This window comes from Carassius auratus, chromosome 42, assembly GCF_003368295.1.
Source record: "Carassius auratus strain Wakin chromosome 42, ASM336829v1, whole genome shotgun sequence".
In the NCBI taxonomy this organism is placed as follows: domain Eukaryota; kingdom Metazoa; phylum Chordata; class Actinopteri; order Cypriniformes; family Cyprinidae; genus Carassius; species Carassius auratus.
Genome location: NC_039284.1, coordinates 13,034,195 through 13,055,028, shown reverse-complemented (window position 1 = coordinate 13,055,028; position 20,834 = coordinate 13,034,195). Strand labels below are relative to the sequence as shown.

Sequence of the window (20,834 nt, the reverse complement as noted above, 5' to 3'; positions counted from 1 at the left end):
GATAAGGTTTTTTTTAACGAATCCCCCACTGTGCATCCATATGCCTCCTCCATTTTATTTATAATTTCAGACGGTGCGCATATAAAGTTGCACACCGATGATGCTCTTCAATGAACGGTTGAGCTGCAGGCGTTAGCCACTCGCTACGGAAGTGAGTCGCTCAACTGTCAGTCCGTCTCTTATCTGTCAGTCCTTCCCCTCAGTCAGTGTCAGTCCGGACGATCAACAGTTTGGCAGCGCTATGGCGGCGTTCAGCACTTCATCCAGCAGACCCTACCACATCGTCATCTTTGGCGCTTCTGGTTTCACGGGACAGTTCGTGGTGGAGGAGGTGGCCCGTACAACGTCCGAGGGTCCCAAGGGGAACCTGAAATGGGCCGTGGCCGGGAGGAACAGAGCCAAGCTGGAGAAAGTTGTGGAGCAGGCCGCCGGAGCTCTCAGTGCGTCAACCCTCCTTGAATTTGGCTAAGTTTGCTTGATGTTTACATTTAATTCTAGTGAACTGATATAACTGTTCAATACGCATGAGACATTTAAATTACCTAACTAAAATTACAATTAAAAACTGTATATAAATTATTACCTGTAATTAAAACGGATAATATAAACAGTGTGACAAAAGCACATACAATTATCAAAATATAAGTTAAAATGTTGCATGATATTTAAATTGTGTTTGCATTTTTTCAGATCTTTACTGACTTTTGCATCTTTTTTAAGCGTTCTGAATGACACTGAAAATATATACATTTTAAAAGTTATGCTTTTAGCAGAAGTACAAAAGGGAGCATTATAGACTGTAGGAGCTGTGAAAGAGTTCGAAGGGTTGCACTGACCCAACTATATTGGATTCCACTTGACTTTGACTCACATTGTGGCAACTGGCAGTGAACCGATTTTCTTTATTGGTTGATACTGGTCTTCTTTGACATGATAAATGCCTCTGTGTGGTACATGCACTGCATTGTTTAGCTTGGATAATGTACATGCATTTTTTTTAAACAATAGGCTCTTTGGTCATGATGATCTTCAGGGACGGTTTAATTAATCCTCAACAGCTGATGGAAAATTATATTCCAGTGACATATTCAATGCCTTAAAATCGTGTAGCTTTGAATGGATGTGCTCAAGCAGAACACTTGCTCAGAGTTATATTTAGTTTTCAATAAAGATTCATTTAGCCAGACGGGTCACTGAATAAAGAAAGGACTATTTAGGACTGCCTGTTGTGAAAGTCATTTGATCTTAGTGGACCAACTGAATTATTTATGACTCTGAGTTTGGCCTAGACCGTTTTGCATTTATGCAGTAAACCATAATCTAATATAATTTACAGTCTCACCAGTTTGCATTAAATGTGAGACATAACCCAGCATGGTTTGCATAATTGCAGTGTAGAAGCAATACCATAACAGCAGTCCTGTTTAAAATGTTTGTTCTCAGGTAAGCCGGAGCTGAAGTCTGAGGTAGATATTCTCATCGCAGATGTCGGCGATCCAGATTCATTGGCTGCCATGTGCAAACAGGCGGTTATTGTGCTCAGCTGTGTGGGGCCTGTAAGTATGCAAGACTGTAGCACACAGAATCCATTATATATGAGCTGCATTATATATGAGAAGTCATAAAACATAAGGCTATTGATAAATTACTTTTTGCAATGTTTACCCAGCTTGCTACATCAGGCTAGTAACTAGGTGACTATAAGCGGTTGTGCAATATTGTCCTTCAAAAAAGATTATCACATTTGTACATTGAACATCAGATGATCTTGTGTTAAGGGTCGGTCACAATACACTTTTCACTCCATTGACTTTTGCTCTCTGCAGTACAGATTTTTTGGTGAACCTGTTGTCAAGTCTTGTGTGGAGAACGGAACACACTGCATCGATATCTCTGGAGAACCACAGGTGCTTTTTCCTGACACTTTGTTCTTTCTTCATTATCACAATCAAAATTACACGAAAACCATAAACAGGCATTGATCATAACAGGTCAAAACAATATTAAGCCGCGTGTCCACCAAAGCATTTTTTCCTGAAGTTAGTGCAATTTTTCAATTGTTTTCAATGGGAGCGATGTTTTTTTTTTTAAATATTGCTTGTCTAAGAGTAGTTATTTCATTACCAAATGGATTTGACTACCATATTATTGTTATAAAAAATAAGGCTTGGAGAAACATTTAATTCGCGATGCGTCTGTCATATATTACTTCAACGGATATTCCTTATCATAGAAACCAAAGCGTCTCAACTGAAGAGAAAAAAAAATGCTGCGCTCACATCTGGGTGTTTTCAGCTGGTTAAAAACGTTTTCACATATTCTCTTTCTCGCTCTCTCTATATATATATATATATATATATTCACAAAACATCCATAATGTGACTTTCTTGATTCAAACGTGAAGACATGTTCGTAGGACTAACATGATGAATTGTAAGGCCAGGATTCAGGAATGTGTTAAGCAAATTGGGTCAGTTTGATTTAATGTTGACTCGAGCAACATTTTGGTTTGAATTCAATGTTGTTTATGATCTATTTGCTGCAGTTCCTGGAGAGTATGCAGCTGAACTATCACGACCAGGCTGCTGAAAAAGGCGTCTACATTGTGGGAAGCTGTGGTTTTGACTCCATTCCTGCAGACATTGGTGTCGTTTACACCAGGGACCAGTTTAAAGGTATGTTTGTCATGTAATTATTATATAATTCATTATATTAGATTAATTATATTCTGAGTTGCATATTAATATATAAAAATATATTCCATTAACAGGGACCCTAACATCTGTTGAGAGCTTTTTGACTGCGAGTGCAGGGCCAGAGGTTGGTGCTTTTATTTTTGAATCTCAATACTCAATATTTTTAAAAAGCCTCTGTGTTTAAGTGTCAGCTGAGCCACATTCTGGTGTGTGCTCGTAGGGAGGCTGCATCCATGATGGCACATGGCAGTCGGCCATCTATGGCTTAGCCGACAGCGACAAGTTGCGGAGCCTCAGGAAGAAGTTCGGTCACAAGCCTCTCCCAGTGGTGGGGGCTAAAATTAAAAGGAGGTGTGTATGACAACCATTAGAATTTGAAAGAAGTCCATTTATATAACGTTTTTCATGATTTTCCATTCCATTTCCCATTCCATTTGAGAGTCTTTTACAATTGGTTTTACATGCTTGCAAGGTCAAAAAACCCTTCCGTTTTCTCAAAATATGTATTAAATATCACCTCATTTTCCAATTATTCTCAAACAATTCATTCAAAGCAGTTCAGTGTTTCTATACCCCTCCTTTCCTTGAGCCTACTCTGCTCTGATTGGTCAGATGGCCCAGTCTGTAGTGATTGGTCTACCACATGGAGCGCAGAATTTTAACCACTGATTCTTTGCAGCCTTATCATTCGGAAGTGAAAATAAATAAAAAAATAATTACTCTCACAGCATCTTCTCGACATGATGTTTAACACACGAACAAGCTACAGTGTTTGAGGGCAGGTGAAGCCCTTCGCAGCTGTCCAACATTGAACATAGACGACGGGCATTATGCATTTATGTTACACCTGTGTGTAGCCGTCATGGAAGTGGGATTCGCAAAACTGACAACTTGTATAGGCTGTACAGAGTTGATTTGATTATTTATCATGCACTTTCGGCTTTACATCTTTGCAGATAGTTTACAATCATATACAGCTACATTACAGACTACAATAAAGGCATATTTGAAATGGCATAATAGGGGCACTTTAGAATAAAAATATAGTCAAACCAGTAATATTGTGAAATATGAATGTGCTCATGTCTGTTTTTAACAAAAAAAATGTATTTCTGTTTACAGGGGCACACTCTTTTATAGTAATGAGCTGCAGCAATATGCGATTCCCTTCATGGGTTCTGACCCATCAGTGGTTAAAAGGACCCAGCGCTACTTAAATGAAGAACTCAACGAGTCTCCGGTAAGTCATTCGGTCTTTAAATTGAAACAAAGCTGTGTGAGTAACGAAATATAAATGTTATATTAGTACTAAAATTACTAAAACTGAATTAAAGTGAAAAAACGAATAAAAATAAAAAATGCACATAAAATAACACTAGTTCGATATCAATGAACAACCCCACATATTTATAATTTTCACATAGAATTATTGGAAAAGCGGCAAGGGGACAAAATGTGAGTGTCAGTTTAATTCAACACTGAACCAGTTAAACTGGGCTGAAACTGAACTAGCTGAAACAGTAAGCACATGAGGTTTTTCGAAAAATGACAACACTGACTGATTAGACAACAAGATTCAAGCAGTAATTCAGACTTTCTTTCAATAGTCTTTTCTCACACGTCAGTGTAATTAAATTTAACTGTGAAGGATGTAAGTAAAGGCAGTTCAGTGAGTTGTGCGCCTGAAATTTGGGACCTTAAAAAAAAAAAGACACCATGAGGGTTTTTCCACCTTTTATTATTTATTTAATGCTTTGCATGTATATTTAGACATCATCAAACACTCTGTTTAAAAAGTGTAGCTTTTTTTAAATGTTGGATTTAATAAGATTATTTACTCAAATCCCAGTATTATTTTATGACATTTATGTAGGAATACAATACAAGTGAATGTTCAAAAAAGGCCAGCAAATATGGATTTTAACAAAAAATAAAAATAACGTAAAATGAAAAAAGTATTTGTTGTATTCCTTTAATGGGCGGTCTTCGCTGAAACTCACTTAACTTACTACAGGGAGAGAAAGATTGCATGAGACTAAAAAATGTATAAATATGACCACTAGCATCTGGCTATTAAGGGCTTTCTCATGTTATCAAACTGTAAATATAGCATAAGTGCCTATTATCTAAAACTAAACATTAAGTATAACGCGTTTAAAAAATATATAAAAACTAGCCAGATTTCCAAGAGGGAAACTAATGCGTTAAAATGCCAGAAACTGCTGTAATTTCCTCAACTTTCTGGAAAGTGTGCTCGAGAAGCACTGAAATGCATGGGCTTCAATTCCGGAACTATTGGCCTTTCCATGACACACTTTACTTCCGCATTCCTCAGTTCCTATGGAAGCCTATGGGAGTGTCGCAACTCTGTTTCTCAGCGGCTCTGGTTGTACCCATAGATATGTATACGTAGATTCCTCATTAGCAACTGTTACTATGGCTGCTATACGCAAGCCGTCCACCATATTCGAAGTCAACTTTTTTTACATGTATGAACACTCTGTGTATGTTTCTTACAGGTTCAGTATGGGGCGTATGTTGGTGTTGGCGGTATTTCCAACATTTTCAAACTTGTCTTCGCTGGATTAATGTTCTTTTTCCTTGTAAAGTTCAGCTTTGGCAGAAATCTGCTCATGAAGGTAAAACATAATATATCGAGTTGTGAAAGCAATATATTGCATTGAATTTGAGGCCTACATTGTGGTTTGTGGATCTTAAACATATATATTTTGTCTGCAGTTTCCAGAGTTTTTCTCATTCGGTTTCTTCTCCAAAGAGGGTCCAACTAGGAAACAGGTATTATACCCACATTATCATCGACATCAACATCAGCTCTCTTTTTTTAGGATCCGATTCATTTAAATGTAATATCTGCAGATGGAGGGTGCCTCTTTCCGTTTCGTCTTTCTTGGAGAGGGTTACGTTGAAGGTTCAGACCCCAGTGAGGGCAAGCCTAACGGCAAGATCCGCACACTGGTCAAAGGACCAGGTACCATATTCAGATCTAAATCATATTGTGTTGCTTTTCCACTGTGTGGTACGACTTGGCACAGCTCGCTTTACTTTGGCTTAGTTTGCTTTTCCACTGTATTTTAGTACCGCTTCAAAGTGGGTGGGATTACAGACTGATTGTTATAAGTTGCACCGCCACCGTGTGATGGTCGTTTTAAGCAGGTGGTTTAAAAAAACAATGCAAAACAACAATACTGCTGTGATTGTTGCTGACTATATATTTCATACTAGCAGGTTTGGTGTCTTGTGTTGCAAATCTAATGACGCTGGTTGTGACGACTTTCTCTGACCAATCAGTGATCTGCCATGTTTACATGTCACATTTTGGTATCATTAAGGCTCGCTTGGAACCTCAGCTGAGGTGATACTATAAAAAAAAAAAAAAAAAGTACCAGGTACAGCACACAGTGGAAAACCAACCCAAAGGTAAGCTGTAACATGCAGTGAATCAATGCATATTTCTTATATCCATTTTTTGTGTGGGATTTTCTAGAGGCAGGATACGTCGCCACACCAATCGCTATGGTTCAGGCGGCCCTTACCATGTTGAACGAATCAGATTCTCTTCCAAAAACGTGAGTCCAGCAAAAACTAAATCTAAATAAGCAGTTTGTATTATTAATGGGATAGTTCACCCAAAATTGAAAATTCTCACCCTCAAGCGGTTTCAAAAATGTATGAATTTCTTCTGTTGAATACAAATGAAGATAATGATGGTAAACGGACAGTTGCTGGTCCCCACTGACTTCCATAGTTTGGAAGAAAATACAATGGAAGTCAATGGGGACCAGAAACTGTGTAGTTAGCAACATTCTTCCTTTGTGTTCAGCAGAAGAAAGAAACTCATACAGGTTCAGTTTAAGGGTAAGAGTTTTAATTTTTGTGTGATCGGTCCCTTTAAGTGGAATATTCTGAATTCATATTATTGGGTGATTCTCCACAGTGGCGGTGTTTACACTCCAGGAGCGACGTTCGCCAAGACCACCATCGTCGACCGCCTCAACAAACATGGCATTCAGTTCTCTGTCCTTTAAGTGAGAGATTAAACAGGGCTTAACCGGCTTGGCTTTAACATCAGTCTTGTGAAGCACCCATTCATTTGCTTGCTTGAGCATAGAGATTCTTGTTGCTATTTAAAGCTTCCTTAACGGTGTTGCTGTTTTCCGGTTTACCGTCCTTGTTTGTGCACGGTACACTGCGACAGGTTTGTTGGCATGCACTCTGCTCAAAGGGCTGAGAAATCTGCACTACGATTGTGGCACAAACACTCTGGAAATCCCTCCATTTGATCACACGTTTCAGTTTGAAAAGTTTGACATTTTTTTGCATTGCATCCACAGAAATGCTAAATCTCACAGATGAAAGACATCTCTAAAAAAAAAAAAACGAAACATATCTATACATTGAAAAGCACACCCAGATTTGAAAGAAAATATTGTTAAAGAACTAGATTTTGTAATATTGTCATGGGTTGTTATATTTGTGAATCATGTAGACGTAACAGAATAAATAATAGAAATAAGAGAAAATGTTTTAGAGACCAATGAATCTGTGAGTTGTTTGGAAGAATGCTGTTCTGGTTTGCTTCTAACTAAATAAAGTACATATCAAACCGTAGTCCATGTAACTAAAATGTAGTATTTGCTTTCTGTATACGGTTTACTTTCATAGTCTGTGAAACAGTATGCATGATGTCACCACATTATTCATGCAAGGCCTATATATTTAGCGCTGGTTTGAAAATATTGATTTCACGATTTTAACCGATGCTTACTTTGATGAACCACAATTTCTTAGATCTCAGGAAGACGGTTTTTAATTGACTTGGGAACAAAACTTAACTAAACCTAATTAGTAGCTCTCCCAAATTGGAGCGCACACACTTAAGGCATCACATACTCTCTAAAAATTGATTCAGGGGACCGGTTACCACAACTTAAATAAATACATGGTTGGAAGTTAACTCCAAATGTTTATCTTGAAAACGGTGTTGATGATAAAATGAGCAAAGATGTCCTCCTCAGTAATGTTACTTGCGCTCCCACATTGAACAATGAGCTACTCGTTTATCAGTTGTTTTTTCTCCACACCTCACTTAACTTGTCACGAAGTTAGTTAACAATAATAATAATAAACCTCTTAGCCTGCACCCCGACGCCCTCGTCCTGAAAGCCACTCAATTTGCACGTGTCACTGTTTATTAATAGATTAAATGAAACAGGACAAATTTAATCTTGACAAACTATGTATCATTATAAAGATCTAAGCCTCAAGCATCGACGACAGATAACTGTTTTTCAATGGAAAGCTGATAAAGACTGTATTTGCTACATTTGTGTAAGCAGTAACGTTACACATAAAAAACATGAACATTAGAAACGCTGTACATACCAGATCCGTAGTAATAACGAGTCATAAACACATCCACAGCAGTAAATCCCGGTTTAGTTAGGAAGGTAATGGTCCACTGAACGACATCTCATGAAGCACGTTTAGTCCAACAAAGCAATAACGTTGTAATATGGATCATAATTCCTTTGTTTACGTTTCAGTTCTTCAGCGACAGAACTGTTTGCGTCCATTATGGAATAACTGACGGTCGGAAACTGTATGGTTTTCCAGCGTACAGTAGTGTCACAAACAGAATGAGATAATCCACCGGAAAAAAAGAATGAATGAAAAATAGGCAGAAGATAGTTTATTTGAATTTGGCGCTCCCTTATGACGCGCTCTGACGCACCTGTCAGCTGATGGAGGCGGAACTTAAAGCGAAAACTTTTTATATAACGTTACCGGTATGTGAGAGTGTGTTTTATGTTTAATGTGAATGTATCTGTATGATTACCATCTGTCTGAGTGCAAATCAGCCAGCTATTACTGTATGATCACAGCTATCAGTGAACGCGTCTGTATGAATAGAGAGTGGATTATTTACTTTATGGCACATTTGTGTTGTGTTGTATAAGTGGCCATCAGAACATCAGCACTTATTTGCACTCACCAGAGTTTCATCATTGGAAAGGGGTCAATAAAACAGCTTGTAAACAATGTCAAGTACCTCAGGATAGCCATTCTCTGTCCATCAATTTGACAGTTGACTAGAAAAATGTATTATAGAGAGGAACATTTTACTAAATGCATGCACTATATTACATACTAAAAATATTTACATAACCTGTTCTTCAATATTTATTGTACAGTATGTATAAATACATAATGAAAACTAGTTATGACAGCCACAGTTTTTATATGTTTATATTTAAAAAACAAATTGGAGTAGAAACGATTAGAAATAATTATATATTTATTAATACAAAAACAAAAATTTACAATTTAAATGTTTGTATATAAATCAGTTGTTAATTTGAACCATTAATATTATAGTAATGTACCAACAGACTGTATTTGCAGCATTAGTTGAGATTTTTCTGAGATGTACTGTACCCAAAATGAATAAATTTGTATCAATACCCAGCCTAACAAATAACAAGTCAAAACTTCCAGTCAACGTTGACAGTTCTATTGTGGTTAATTTGTCAAATTAATGAATTTAATGGTTGAGTGTATTGTATTGTGGGATATAACATTCAGTGAAGTGCACTCTATTTGAATACATTCTGACAAATGTATCAAGAAATCAGAATATTCCCATAAACAAACAATTCTCACATCGTGTAAACATGAATAAATGGTACATAACGCATTTAACCGTTTCAAAATAATAGGTAGTGTTCTGTTCTAAATGCACTCTGAAGACTAAAGAGTCTAAATCAGAACATTAATAGTAAAAGAAAAAGAAAGAAATGCAAATACTACAGTAAGTCTTTTTCATGAATCGAATTCTTTGTCAACCTTGAATCAAGATGATAGGCGTATCAGGACCAAATCCCAGACTTTTCTCGTTTTCGACGTACAATGGCAGCCACATCCTGTTTGAGAGTGGTGACGCACTGTTCCAGCTGTTCAGAGAAGTCCTTCAGGAGGTACGTATGTTCATCCACAAACAGTCTGAGACCCAGCAGGTCTGCTTCCTCCTATGGAGACCAACACATTACAGTCAAAGCATGTACAACCAAAAAGACTTTCACATCTGAACACAAAGGCATGACTCGCCTACTTACACTGGGTTTGTGTCTGCGCAGCCGCTGAAGTTGCCCCCTAACAGAGGTCATGCTGTGGTAGAACACTTTTAAGGCTTTGGCAAACTCAGCATCACAGCTGGGCCTTAGACTGCCTCTGCGCTCCTGCCGACCGCGGTTATTCTCCACACCTGCGGCAGAAATGAGGAAGAATAACACAATGTGCATGTTAGGTAATATAGTGGCCCACTTGTGGATAAAATCCTGAGCTGATGTGTTAATACATTTGTGTTTTTGCATGTTTCATGATTGTTATGTTAACATTAACTGCATAAGGTATTGGAAGGACCCTTTGATTTCTGTGATGCAAAACATAATTGTGGAATCCTTTCATTAAAAAAAGGATTTACAATATAGTATCATCCAGAATGTCATGGAATTTGTCAAATTTCATACATAGCATACACATTTCAAAGTCTTCATGACAACCTGTCAATATAAAATTTTGGTTTAACCGGAAATTATGACATATGTATGTACTTAACAGAAAATGTTATTTTTAAAGTAGTGACAGTAGTAATAATAATAAACTTATTAAGGAATTATCAAACATTTTTCCTTTGCTGTTTTAAAATATTTAGTTATCTTCTGTTGAGAACTTTTTTTTGTTTTTGCCAAGCAATACAATTTATTGTTACATTTTAATTCGATCATATTTTAAAAGATTATTTAAATGTATGCCGTTATTTGATTACCAGTGTTTTCGCGTATTAATTGTACTAAATCATAAACCCAGAAAAATCAAAGCATACAACATTGAACTTCTGGAAAAATAAAAATATTAATATATTGTATAGGGCACCCTTAAATTGTTTAAATGTAATTAAATGATTAAATAAATGATTTTATGAATTCAATTGATTATACATATTTTTTTATTATTAAAATCTAATTAAATGATTTAAACAAAATACAGAAAAATTAAGACAGACAACACAGAAGTTGAAAAAAATAAATGGAATTTGGGAAAACATAAAACTATTTTCATAGGGCCCTAAAAATGTCATTTTAAATGTTAAACTTTTAATCAGTTGTGAAATTAAGTTTGATTATTTCAATTAATCAGACATGATTTTTGATTACTACAACAGAAGCCATAGCAATTAAAAAATGGAAACACAATAACTAGGTTTCTGATCCCGAACGAGTCCTCAATATCTTGACAGAGCAATAATGTCCCACGTGCATTAACCGAAAGTAGTCACCATTTCTGGCTGAGTTGAGTTGCTCTCTCAGAGCACTGTTTTCTTTCCGTAGTGCTGCGTTAGAATTTCTCAGCTGTTCCAAGTCCTGATGAAGGGCTCGGAGAGATGAGCTGAGGTCAGAGCCTCCAGTTTCTGCAGTCTAAACAAACATAAATACACATGCAACTTGAATAGGTTTTGTAGACTGGCTCATGCAATGCATTTTGTGTGTTTGTGTGCAAACATAATGAACATTTATTTGAAACATAATATACATGGTCTGTTTAATTATGATATGCATATACCAAGTGTTCTGATGCATTAATCTTGTCAATAATTATGTTGTCCTCTTGAGTCATCTTCACTCCATCCATGCTGGAGACTAATTCAGAACATCCTTCTACAAACACAAATATGTTTACTGGAGAAGGTCAAGAATGCATTGTGTTTTCACAGTCATAATGTGAGACACCCAAGACTGGAGTAAAGTCTGCTGAAAATTCAGCTTTGCTATTGCAGAAATAAATTACTTTTTATAATAAAGTGAAACAGAAAACAGTTCATATTAAATTATAATAATATTTTGCAATATTACTGCCTTTGTGAGACTTCATTTAATAGCATAAAAATCTTTCCAACCCCTAAACTTTTGAACAGTAGAGTTATATTTCTTTCATCAAAGACAGTTACCCTGCAGGCCCCACAGCTCCAGCACCAGGGCATTGCTCTGGAGGAAGTTGAGCAGTTCCTGAGAGGTTCTCAGAGCAGTGAACTGGATTCTGTGATCCAAGAGCGGGTTCACGTTGTGCCACACCGCTGGAGTGTAGAGAGGCTGTGGACAGTCAAACACCTGAAACCTGTCAAACAGAGATCAGAACTTCAGTTGAACTTCAGTCTCTAGGCTATTCATTTAGCCTCTTATTTAATCATTTATTCATTTTAGTTTATTATTTATTCATTTATTCTTGTAACATTACAAGAAAATGAATGCTTATATATTTTAAAATGGCATGGACCATAACATTGACAAAACACCAAAAAACTGTTCATAAAGCACGTAGTAGCGTATACAAGCCAACTTCAGAAGTATCTGGATTTCAGGATTTTGGACACATTATAAGATGATGATGATGATGATGATGATGATGATGCATCCTGCAGAACACCAAGCTCTTTCTTGAGCTCAATTAAGATATATATATATATATATATATATATATATATGAATGTTTCAATGGAAATAAAGCTGAAATTAAGTCAAATATAAATATTAAATGAAATCTTAAACTAAAAGAACATTTTGAAATAAGTTCAAGTACTAAAATTACTAAAAGAAATAATACTAAAACTTAAATGAAAAATAAATAGCAGCAAACTAATAAACATAAAATCACAAAAAATTTTTTAAAAGTAACAAATTAAAATTAAAAGCTTTAACACTACATAACACAAAAATGACAATGAAATCAGACAATTTATGTACTGCAGTTAGTCTGAATCTGAAAAACTATTTTGGTTGATAATCTTATGATAATTACTGTATTTTTCTGACTATAAGTCGCACCTGAGTATAGGTCGCATCAGTCCAAAAATACGTCATGATGAGGAAAAAAACATAAGTCGCATTTATTTAGAACCAAGAGAAAACATTACCGTCTCCAGACACGAGAGGGCGCTTTATGTTTTCAGTGTAGACTACAGGAGAACTGAGCAGTATAGAGCGCCCTCTCGTGGCTGGAGACGGTAATGTTTTCTCTTGGTTCATGTCTCTTAGTTCATATCAAATTAATTTTGATAAATAAGTCGCACCTGACTATAAGTCGCAGGACCAGCCAAACTATGAAAAAAAGTGCGACTTATAGTCCGGAAAATACGGTATACATTAGTATTATTTTACATTAATCTTACATGAATTAATTAATCCTTTATAAATAAATCTTTCATAATCTTTCAAAAATGTATTTTAGGACATGCATAAGTATAATTTCGAATCTAAAACAGAACTAAGCTTTCATTAGATCCATTCAAATCCAACAAACTCATACTGCCATCACTGATTCAAACTAACCCGATTTGCACGCCTCGGTTCCGGGCCTCTTTAACCCAGCGTAGACCACAGCACTGATCCAAAACCAGCTGGAAGTCCAGTCGTTTCCCAAGCAGCTCTGACGGGTCAATAAGGATGTCGTCTTCTCCCAGGGGCCTGGGAGAAGATGTATAAATATCATAGCACTACTAATATTTAATTTGCACATTTAAACGTTTAACTGCAGAAATGTAACCCACAATCCTGTTGGGCTGCAGGGCACCAGCTGTGCCTGTAGTATGGCCTCCTCTGTTCCTTCCGGACCCACCACGTCCACCTGCTCCTCAAGAGGGATGCGGAACGCCAGAGACTGCAGCCACAGGTGAGCGCTCCCCAGGTGCAAGGGCTCCAGAGGATCCCAGAACGGATCTCTGTCCCTGGGAAGAGGAGCTCGGTCTGCCCCCTCTCCTCCTACCACCTGCTGCTGGTACACCTCCTCCATCAGAAACTTACGGTTGACAAATTTGGCTTTGGACCACATCCATACCTAACAAGACAAAAAACATGAACATTTAGATCATAACAGAGCTCATGTTTTTATTAAAGTCTGAAAGGCACAGGAGCAAAAAAAGCCTGTTTAGAGAGGGTGGAAAATAGGCACGTAAAATTAAATTACGACTGCTTTGAATGAAAAAAAAAAAAAAAACTTGTTTAGTACTTGTTTAGGAAAAACAAAATGAAATGCTACAAAATGTTTTTTTTTTTTTTTTTAAAAACCTGTAAGAGTTTCTTTCTTCTGTTGAACCAAAAAGTTGCTGGCAGCCATTGATTTCCATAGCATTTTTTTCCATATTAAGGAAGTCAATGGCTACCAGCAACTTTTTGGTTAACGATATTCTTCAAAATATCTTCTTTTGTGTTCAATAGAAGAAAGAAACTCTTACAAGGCTTGGAACAACATTTTTCATTTTTCAATTTTCATTTTGGGGTAAACTATGCTTTTAATATCTGGTGAGAGCCGGGATGTTTTTGAGCATGATGAGGGATAATATAAAATCAACGCCCTCGTGCTTCGGCTCTACATCTGATGCTGTAATTGCATTAGTCTCTTATTCAATTACACTGGTCCATGTTTTCAAAAACATCTAATTATATCACATCAGCTGACATCTGCGTCAAACACTGGTTGGCAGTCAAGAATTTCAGCACATTCCTTTTTGAAGTCCTACTTTCTTTTGTACTCCGAGAAAGAGCCTATTTGCTGTTCTCATTCTTCTTGCTGCTCTTATGTGTCCTGCATATTCAAAAAAAGGGGTGGGGGGTGGCTTTATCTGTAATTAAATCATATGCTGACAGATTTGTCACCTGTTTGCTCTCCACAGATGTCACTCTCACTGCAATGTCTTTCTCCAGGTCATGACCCTTAGAGTCTGACATTGCCAGGTTCTTGATTTCCAATTTGAATTCAACTCCCTGAAAAAAATAAGAATCACTATTGAAAGGTGCAAAAGTTTTGCTACAATACAAAAGCCTTGAACTTACACCGGCTTATACAGTACTGTGGATACGACATCAATAAGTTTTTAGTTAACAATGCCATTGTAAAAATGCCCAATGACAGATGTGTGTGTGCGTGAATTGTTATTTCACTTAAAAACCAAAAGAATCAGGTAATAGAGGAGTCAGAGTGCTAAAGTAAGTAGCATGGCCTGGTCTGAATTTAATTTTTCAAAAATACTTTAAAAGCTCCATTTAATACTAAAAGCCTTTTCTGTACTCACCTTCTTTAACTCTTTACTCATTTGGTTAGCTTCTGTCACCATGGGCATCAGCTTTATATAGTCATAAAACACAGCCAGTAGACTGGGGTCAGGCTGGTGTGGCCCTGTAGGGTTGTTATTGTTAGCTAAAACTATTAAAAATAATTTTCATTAATTGAAATAAAGCTGAAATAAAAGATAGTATAACCATTAGATGAAAAGCCTAAACTTCAAAAAAAAAAAAAAAAGTCCAAATTAAAAAAAATTATATATAATTATAAAAAAGCATTTACAAAAACAGCAAAATTACTGAAACCAATATTAAAATGAAATCCAAAAATATCCAAATAAAAGCAAATTCAAAAGATTAATAAATACTATAATAGTTTATAAATAACTTAACACTGAATGCATCTAAATTAGGCCAAACAAAGATATCTATATTTACAAAAATGACATTTCAATCTATTTCAAATCCAAACCCCGAACGTGACGTACGGTGGCCCTGATCGTCACACAGAGACTGAATGTGGAAGCCCTCGGCCGCTGCCAGCTCAGACTGGAAATAATCATAATCATAACGACTCCAGTCCTCTCCTGAACGCTCCGAAGGGAAGCCAATAAACAGGTAAGTGCTGTTCGAACCCAAGACGAGTCGATCCTTCATCAAAAAAAGACAAAGGTTGTGTAACACTCAACTGATAACTTGATAACACGCACAGATAACCATTCTAAAAATATGCATCATGATGAATTGAGAAAGGTCTTTATCGTTAAAGTGTATTTAGCTCGTACGCATAATAAAACACACCAAATGCTGCAGCTCTATCCTCTTAGATACTGGCACGCCGTTCACAATGACCTTTGACCCGGCCACAGGAGTAATTGATACTCTCCTTTGCTGGTTTGAGAAAACAGCATGTTTGTCCTGAATTCTGAAAACAGGAAAACTAAATAGCAGCTCTCATTTAAAAGAAAAACAGATACAATGTGCATCATTTTGCTCATGCTTGACTTACCCTAAACCCCTGATGCAGAGCGATCTGGGGGAATTGTCCGCCAGACCAATATCCCATTCACCTTCTCATAACAAAAAAAAAAAAACAATACGCACAAATATGCCCATGCTATAACGGCTCTGACGTCACAACTGTAAGACGAACCCACCTTCCTGAATGAAGAGCTTCACGACGCCAGACAGTTGAGCATCCTCATTGATGTTCATTATGTACGGATGCATCTGCATCATCCTTCGCTCCTAAAACAGAAAGAGATTCCCAAGATAGAGAATGAATGACTGCTGGAGGGGAGTTGTTCATAACAGTGTTGTTATTTTTACCTACAACGACAACTAAATCTATTAGTTATAGTTTCTAGGGGAAAAAACTATTAATTCTCTGAGATCAGGTACCATTTTGAAGCCTTTTTGACATGGAATATCATTGTGTATATTTTCTATTCAGCAAGTCTTTAGATGATGATTTTGGAAAGGATTTACATTTATCAATTTAGCTAAGTGATAGTGAATTCAGTGTCTTTCCAGACATTGTTATTAGAAACCAGTTAAGTGTTTTAAATCATACAGTCATAAAAGAGCATCTTTGAGCACCTGTGTTATAGTTGCATACTGATTCTCCCAGTCTTTTAGGGCCTCTTGGAGATGTTGTTCCCACAACGTCTGAATGGCTCGAATCTGCAGCTCATTATGAGTCAACAATCGCCGCAGCTCTTCTACAACAGACAACAGGTTGAGTTACACGAAATGACCTGGCATTTTAAGTTTCTTTGTATTTCTCTGACTTTACATACTCGTCTCATCATCAGCTTTACGGCCTTCTTGGCCCAGTCGGCTTAGTCTCAGAACTAGTTTTGCATTTTCTGCCTTGAGTTCCTTCACTAGTCGTTCTGTAGGACTTTCATTCACCACGGCTTTATTCTGGATCCGCTTGGCCCTGAAAAGAGCCACAAAGTGTCCCGTGCAATATATTACGTATATTAGCCTGACGCAAAAAACTAACGTGGTCTATACCCAGCAGAGAATTTGTATATACAGTATTGACTAAATGTGACTTTTAATGTAAGAACCCACCTCTCTGCATATCGAAGAGTAGAAAGAGACTCTTCATAGCAAATATCTGCAGGGCTCAAGGTTGCGATCTGTTCATGAGGACAAGATACACTTCAATGCAAAGTATTAAACTCTTAAACATCACAACTCCCTTGTTCTAGTTTAGTTTCAATTGAGAAAAAGTTACAGAATCTTACCATGACGGTTCGACTGTTACCACCAAGAGCAGACTGCAATAATTTGGTGAGGACAGAGTCTCTATAAGGGATGTGAACTACTTTCTTCCCGAGGGCCATGTCTGCAAGAGCACTTTATAGACAGATAAAGTAAAAATAATTCATAACAGATTATTTTAGTATTCTTTATGTCATTTTCAGTACAATCGGTAACAGAGAACATTGCATCTGTATGCAACAAGAGTGACTGACATACAGCGTTACAATAGACTAAATTTGGAAATGTCTGATATATATCTTCTGACCTGATGACATTTCCGAGGGTAGTTAAACTGAGATTGATGGCAGTGCCCTCTTTCAGCCTGTCGGCCTCTGACCCTGATGACCTTTGTCTCTCACTACCAGCCAAGTCCACTAGGTAAATATTGGACTGTTTGGTGATGCACTCCTTTGAGAAAATCTACAAGCACAGTGAAAAAACAAGAATCTGTGAGAAATAAACGGAATATAATTTACATTCACAATATCAATAGAACTCAATAAAGTGGGAGCTCATGGACTGAGCAGTGTTATTTTAGTAGCATTAAGATACTTTTATAGATTCTTTTCTAATATTTTTTATTTTTTTATTTCCATTTAATTTCAGGTAATTTGTTGTGCGTTTTTTTAATACATAAATTTAAACTAAATGAAAACGAAAATTTGTTTTATGGTTTAAGGCCCCTAATTGGCCATAGTCAAACCTGTGATTGGCTACAATGCTCAGTGCTGTAAGGAAACACTGTAAACCAAATCCTTTGACACAGTAAATACACCGTGTTCTGAATGGGTGATTGCAGGTTAATGCCATGTGTAAACATTTTCAGACTAGTGTGCGATATGCTTAGCAGAATGGACACCTGTTTGAGGTGGATGATGATGAGCATGTGCGAGCGACTGCTGTTGGCGTTCATGTGTGTGGCCACCGTGGTGCGTGTGCGTGTTCCCTGCTCCATCAGCTGCTCCACCTGTGCTGCACAGTCGCAGGGCACCCGCCTCAGCCCCTCCACGTAGAAACCCCTCTGCTGGTCCTCTCGGACCCGAAGACCACCCGCAGATCGGCTGGTCTTCGATAGCAGGTCTAAAACCTGAGCACAAGTTGAGATGCCATGCAAAGTCAAGTAAAATATGGCATAATGACATAAACATCAGCTAGCCATCATTTAGCAGACAGTTTCATTCACAGTACACTTATTACTAGTGATGAACCGATAACAAATAAATTGGGAACTGGACTTTAGGAACTGTTAGATACCAAACAGTTAAACGTGAGTTCATAAGCATCAGATGAAAATGAATTCCTACCTGTTCATTGTAGATTTCCAACATGCTGAAAAATACCTGTATTTAAAAAGAGGCTTTTATTTTTAAGGGTCATAGTATTTTTGCATGTTTTTTTTATTTATTATTATTTAGAATATTTAGGTCTAAATTTAAGATTTGTGTATTCAAAAACAAATATGCATCATATTAAGTTCATTAGTCTATGTTAAACAGGGCAATCCAAATGGAAATTGTAAATGCAATTAAAACACTTAATTTTTGTTTTCTAGGTGAACAGTTTTGACAATAAAAATTCAATGCATCAGTTCCAAAAACAATTATAATTGCTTTTTGACCAAAAAGTGTTCATCCTAATAAATGTTAAACCTTCTATATTTGTCAACATGTTGTTCATTATGGTGTAATTTCTCCTTCTAATTTTAATTATCTTGAGTATGGTTTTGAAAATAATTCTAAAATCACACCAAGCCAAACCTCACAGAAACTGAGAGCACACTTGAACAATGATTGCATTATTTCATATGAATCAAAAGCAAATTTGATCATTAATGCAAAAGTTTTTGCCCCTTTTTCCTGTTTCAAAAGACACCGCTAAGTTAAAGCCTGTGCCTCTAAAGAAACATTTTGCAAAGACATAATACAGAAATGCTGGACTTAATTAAGCCTGCTCTGATCCACCTTGTATCAAAGAATAAGGTTATCATTGCTGTGCAAATGCATTTATGCCAGCTCTGAGCATCCTTAACCAGTCAGTGTAAAGACACCTAAAGCCAGCTTTGCATTGTAAATTTGGCAAAACAGTGAGATGCTGCATAGATATAATTGACAAACCTGACACTGCCTGCTATCTTGCATGCTCTTGATGGACTGAAACAGTCTATCGCAGAGGGTGGGTATTAGGCCTTTGTTAGGCCCATAACCAACCATGGAGTAACTCTTCCCAGATCCAGTCTGACCATACGCCAGTAATGTGGCATTGTAGCCCAGTAGTGCGTTATCATGGATGCCCTGCCCCAAATCCAGAAACACACTCGCCTGATAATGACCACAAGGGAAAGAGGGATTGAACCAGATTGAACTTTGTTAGTTCAGCTGTTATCAGATAATCAGACTTTTAAAAAAAAATCAATTACACCATCACAATAAATATAGCTGCAATTGTAGACTGAGACAACATTTTAAAATTTCAAAAGCGCACTACTTTCCAATCACATTGCAACATGACAAGACACATCCGCTTTTGCAAGATGAGATATCCTCTGTATAACCTGTTATCTGTTACCTGGTCAGCGTAGCGCCCACCTGTCTCCTCGGATACAAACAGACCGTCTTTATTCCTACTAAAGCCACTGTGAGACCAGTAAGTGTAGTCGAAAGTGAATATGCGGCTGTTCTGCGGATTGCGAGGGTCTTGAATACTGATATTGTTGGAGGTAATTGAGATAATGCAGCGACTGCCTGCATCCCGCTCCCTCTGTATAAGAAAAAGCTTGCATTTAAAAGGCTTTACGCTGTTCTTCCATCTCAAACAGGCATAATGGAGGACATCCAAATAAATTCTTAACAGATGAAGCTAAAAACATATTAGAGCACAGCTCACTACATCTTTGCAGTTGAGATGATCTAGCTTTACTAACCTTATTGAAGGGTCTGACCCGGACTGCCACTTGCACACAGTCTTTGCTGGCCATTTCCATTCCCCTCGCCCTCATACTCACAAGGATACACTGGACACAGAATACACAGAATGAGTGACACAGTGACACGCTGAAACCTGAGCACTTTGTTACTCTCTCTTTCTACCAGGGCCCAGCAAGATGAATAATACAGAAGCCTTGGCTTCTCTAAAGCTCACTTCCTGTCTCCATGCTCTAATAATGGAGCTAAATACTAGGATGAAGTGCTCTTTTCTCATTTGGGTCACTGTGGCGACTTTTTAGATGAACAATTCCTTGTTCTAGTATTCAACAGCTGGTTATTAGTGGCAATTGCCGAGGCAAACATATCGGTTACTGCTTTTGCACATACTTAACATTTACAGATTTTACTTGGGCTGGTAAAGAACTCAGAACACTATTACAAGATAAGTAGGATTATAAAAGCAATATACTTACATACTGGTTACAAAAATCATTTGAATGTCTTTTTCACAGTTTTGCAGGAAAACAGTTGTGCTAAGTCAAATCAGTAACTCTATTCTGTACTTGAAAGCAAACAGGCATTACAAAGGCCTTCACAATGGAGTTTAACACTGATGCGTCTGAAGGAAAATAAATGTACATTATTGTCTGCAATGAACAAATAACACTGTGTTGACCACCTTAAGACCTCAAAATAGAGGAGACTAAGTGCCAATCATCAAAGCTAGAAGTCTATCCATGTAATATGGATGATTTATTTACACTTTCAACCAGTGTAAAGTATCGACCTATATAAACTGTCTCCCAAGT

The 20,834-nt window shown here is 37.1% G+C and overlaps 2 protein-coding genes across 3 annotated transcripts; one reads left to right on the top strand and one right to left on the bottom strand.

Moving 5' to 3' along the window:
• The first annotated feature begins 113 nt into the window (after positions 1–113).
• LOC113060722 (saccharopine dehydrogenase-like oxidoreductase) lies at positions 114–7,325 on the top strand. Its single transcript, XM_026229868.1, has 12 exons — positions 114–440; positions 1,444–1,556; positions 1,827–1,907; positions 2,546–2,675; positions 2,771–2,820; positions 2,917–3,047; positions 3,819–3,936; positions 5,216–5,335; positions 5,436–5,492; positions 5,574–5,685; positions 6,202–6,283; positions 6,652–7,325. Exons 1-12 carry the CDS (start codon positions 242–244, stop codon positions 6,740–6,742), a joined length of 1,284 nt encoding a protein of 427 aa, XP_026085653.1. The 5' UTR covers positions 114–241; the 3' UTR covers positions 6,743–7,325.
• A 1,606-nt stretch (positions 7,326–8,931) lies between these two features.
• Positions 8,932–20,801, bottom strand: kif28 (kinesin family member 28). 2 transcript variants are annotated; one of them, XM_026229835.1, is made up of 23 exons: positions 20,022–20,801; positions 19,667–19,858; positions 19,216–19,419; positions 18,406–18,441; positions 17,961–18,188; positions 17,367–17,521; positions 17,083–17,194; positions 16,907–16,974; positions 16,627–16,769; positions 16,427–16,548; positions 15,985–16,075; positions 15,837–15,900; positions 15,629–15,752; positions 15,316–15,478; positions 14,839–14,942; positions 14,423–14,530; positions 13,318–13,604; positions 13,100–13,234; positions 11,722–11,888; positions 11,337–11,431; positions 11,053–11,191; positions 9,830–9,978; positions 8,932–9,742 (listed from the first exon to the last, which is right to left on the bottom strand). In XM_026229835.1, the coding sequence occupies exons 1-23, from the start codon at positions 20,094–20,096 to the stop codon at positions 9,584–9,586; spliced, it is 3,120 nt and encodes a 1,039-aa protein (XP_026085620.1). In that variant the 5' UTR covers positions 20,097–20,801; the 3' UTR covers positions 8,932–9,583. The 2 variants fall into 2 exon arrangements, with proteins under 2 accessions (XP_026085620.1, XP_026085621.1); XM_026229836.1 differs by having other exon boundaries at positions 15,837–15,897.
• Positions 20,802–20,834: the final 33 nt, after the last annotated feature.